The sequence below is a fragment of the Limulus polyphemus genome, unplaced genomic scaffold, assembly GCF_000517525.1.
Source record: "Limulus polyphemus unplaced genomic scaffold, Limulus_polyphemus-2.1.2 Scaffold3325, whole genome shotgun sequence".
Lineage (NCBI taxonomy): Eukaryota > Metazoa > Arthropoda > Merostomata > Xiphosura > Limulidae > Limulus > Limulus polyphemus.
In genome coordinates, this window is record NW_013668935.1 from 85,108 (window position 1) to 88,125 (window position 3,018).

Consider the following 3,018-nt stretch of genomic DNA (forward strand, 5'->3'; position numbering starts at 1 on the left):
GTGTGTGTGTAGTATATATATATATATATATATATATATATATATATATATTTGTATATGAACATAGTTTTGATCTTTTATTTAACATCAATTAACCAAAGAAACTACAAAATTTCACTAGAAGCCATAATAGTAATACTTTGAGCTTCCAGTGGATTCCATAGTATTGTTTTTTCTTTAGACTTCCTTAATCTTCTTAGGCATGGTTTCAATGAGGGCTAAATGGTTGGCTTACCGTGTAGACTCCTCCATGCAAACTCTAAACATAACATTATTCAGCAGGATTCATTCAACTTTGTGAATCAACATCAGTAATTATTGGGTGATGCAAAACGTTTGGCCATAGTTGGCATATTCTGGCTGTTGGACTTGAAAATATTTATAAAAAAGATTGCAGTACACAGTTATACGGTCTTTCAAGGCACCATGAACAATAACAGTAGCTTATTAAAACATGTTCTTCCTTCTTATAAGATTGTATATATATATATAAAACATCTTTCTTGCTGCATGATTCCATATAAAACATTGTCTTCCTTTTATTGGATGATTATATATAAAACATGCACTTTCTTATTGCAGGATTACATATAAAACATGCACTTTCTTATTGCAGGATTATATATAAAGTATCCACTTTATTGTTGCATTATTATATATAAAACATTTTCTTTCTTATTGCAGGATTCCATATAAATCATGTTCTCTCTTATTGCAGGATTATTTTTATAGTATGTTCTTTCTTATTGCATGATTAGATATAAAACATGCTCTTTCTTATTGCGGGATTACATATACAGCATGCTCTTTCTTATTGCAGGATTATATATGAAATATGTACTTTATTGTTGCAGGATTATATATAAAACATGTTCTTTATTATTGCAGGATTACATATATAACATGCTCTTTCATATTGCAAGATTATATGTAAGATATGCTCTTTCTTGTTGGTTAATCATATATAACATGCACTTTCTTGTTGCAGGATTATATGTAAGATATGCTCTTTCTTGTTGCATGATTAGATACAAAATGTGTTCTTTCTTGTTGCATGATTAGATACAAAATGTGTTCTTTCTTGTTGTATGATTAGATATGTGTTCTTTCTTGTTGCAGGATTAGATATAAATGTGTTCTTTCTTGTTGCAGGATTAGATATAAAACGTGCACTTTCTTGTTGCATGAGTAGATATATAATTTGTTCTTGTTGCTTGAGTAGATATATAATTTGTTCTTGTTGCTTGAGTAGATATATAATTTGTTCTTGTTGCTTGAGTAGATATATAATTTGTTCTTGTTGCTTGAGTAGATATATAATTTGCTCTTGTTGCATGAGTAGATATATAATTTGTTCTTGTTGCATGAGTAGATGTGCTCTTTCTTCTCACAGGATTACATATAAAAATATGCACTTTCTTGTTGCATGATTAAATGTAAAATGTATTATTTCTTGTTGTAGTATTATATGTAAGATATGCTTTTTCTCGTTGCATGAGTAGATATAAAATGTGTTCTTACTTGTTGCAGGATCACATATAAAACATGCACTTGTTGCAGGATTACATATAAAACATGCACTTTCTTATTGCAGGATTATATATAATGTATCCACTTTATTGTTGCATTATTATATATAAAACATGTTCTTTCTTGTTGCAGGATTCCATATAAAACATGTTCTCTCTTATTGCAGGATTGTATATAAAATAGGCACTTTCTTGTTGCATGATCAGATATAAAATGTGTTCTTTTCGGTTGCATGATTAGATACAAAATGTGTTCTTTCTTGTTGCATGATTAGATACAAAATGTGTTCTTTCTTGTTGCATGATTAGATACAAAATGTGTTCTTTCTTGTTGCAGGATTACTTGTAAAATAAGCACTTTATTCTTGCAGGATTATATGTAAGATATGCTCTTTCTTGTCACATGAGTTTATAAAAATCTATTATTTCTTGTTATAAGATTATATGTAAGATATGCTCTTTCTCGTTGCATAAGTAGATATATAATATGTTCTTCCTTTTTGCATGACTAGATATAAAATGTGTTATTTCTTGTTGCACGATCACATATAGAACATGCACTTTCTTGTTGCAGGATTACATATAAAACATGCAATTTCTTATTGCAGGATTATATATAAGGTATCCACTTTATTGTTGCATGATTATATATAAAACATGTTCTTTCTTGTTGCGTGATTAGATATAAAACGTTCTTTCTTGTTGCGTGATTAGATATAAAACATGTTTTTTCTTGTTGTAGGATATAGCTGCTTTGGCAAGTATTCCTTTGTTGGGATACTCTGTGGATACATTTACAGAGGTATGTTGAACTTGTGTGTTATAACAGAAATTGCCATTAACACAACATAAACATTATACATTGTGAAATAGGTTGTCTTTAAAACATGATAAACATTATACATTGTGAAATATGTTGTGTTTAAAACAAGATAAACATTATACATTGTAAAATAAGTTGTCTTTAAAACATGATAAACATTATACATTGTAAAATAGGTTGTCAATAAAACAAGATAAACATTATACATCGTGAAATATGTGTTTAAAACAAGATAAACATTATACATTGTAAAATAAGTTGTCTTAAAACAAGATAAACATTATACATTGTAAAATATGTTTCTATTAAATCAAGATAAACATTATATATTGTAAAATAAGTTTCCATTAAAACAAGATAAACATTATATATTGTAAAATAAGTTGCCCTTAAAACAAGATAAACATTATACATTGTAAAATAAGTTTCCGTTAAAACAAGATAAACATTATTCATTGTAAAATATGTTTCTATTAAAACAAGATAAACATTATATATTGTAAAATAAGTTTCCATTAAAACAAGATAAACATTATTCATTATAAAATAAGTTGCCCTTAAAACAAGATAAACATTATACATTGTAAAATAAGTTGTTTTAAAACAAGATAAACATTATACATTGTAAAATAAGTTGTTTTAAAACAAGATAAACATTATACATTG

General features: G+C 27.0%; 1 protein-coding gene across 2 annotated transcripts in view; it reads left to right on the top strand.

Annotated features, from left to right (window-relative positions):
• Positions 1–3,018, top strand: part of LOC106469148 — a 93,323-nt gene that overhangs the window by 82,943 nt on the left and 7,362 nt on the right. For both annotated transcript variants that reach the window (XM_022397577.1, XM_013929613.2), the window contains exon 16: positions 2,272–2,331. In XM_022397577.1, the coding sequence (XP_022253285.1) occupies positions 2,272–2,331 (60 nt within the window). The remainder of the gene's footprint in view (positions 1–2,271; positions 2,332–3,018) is intronic.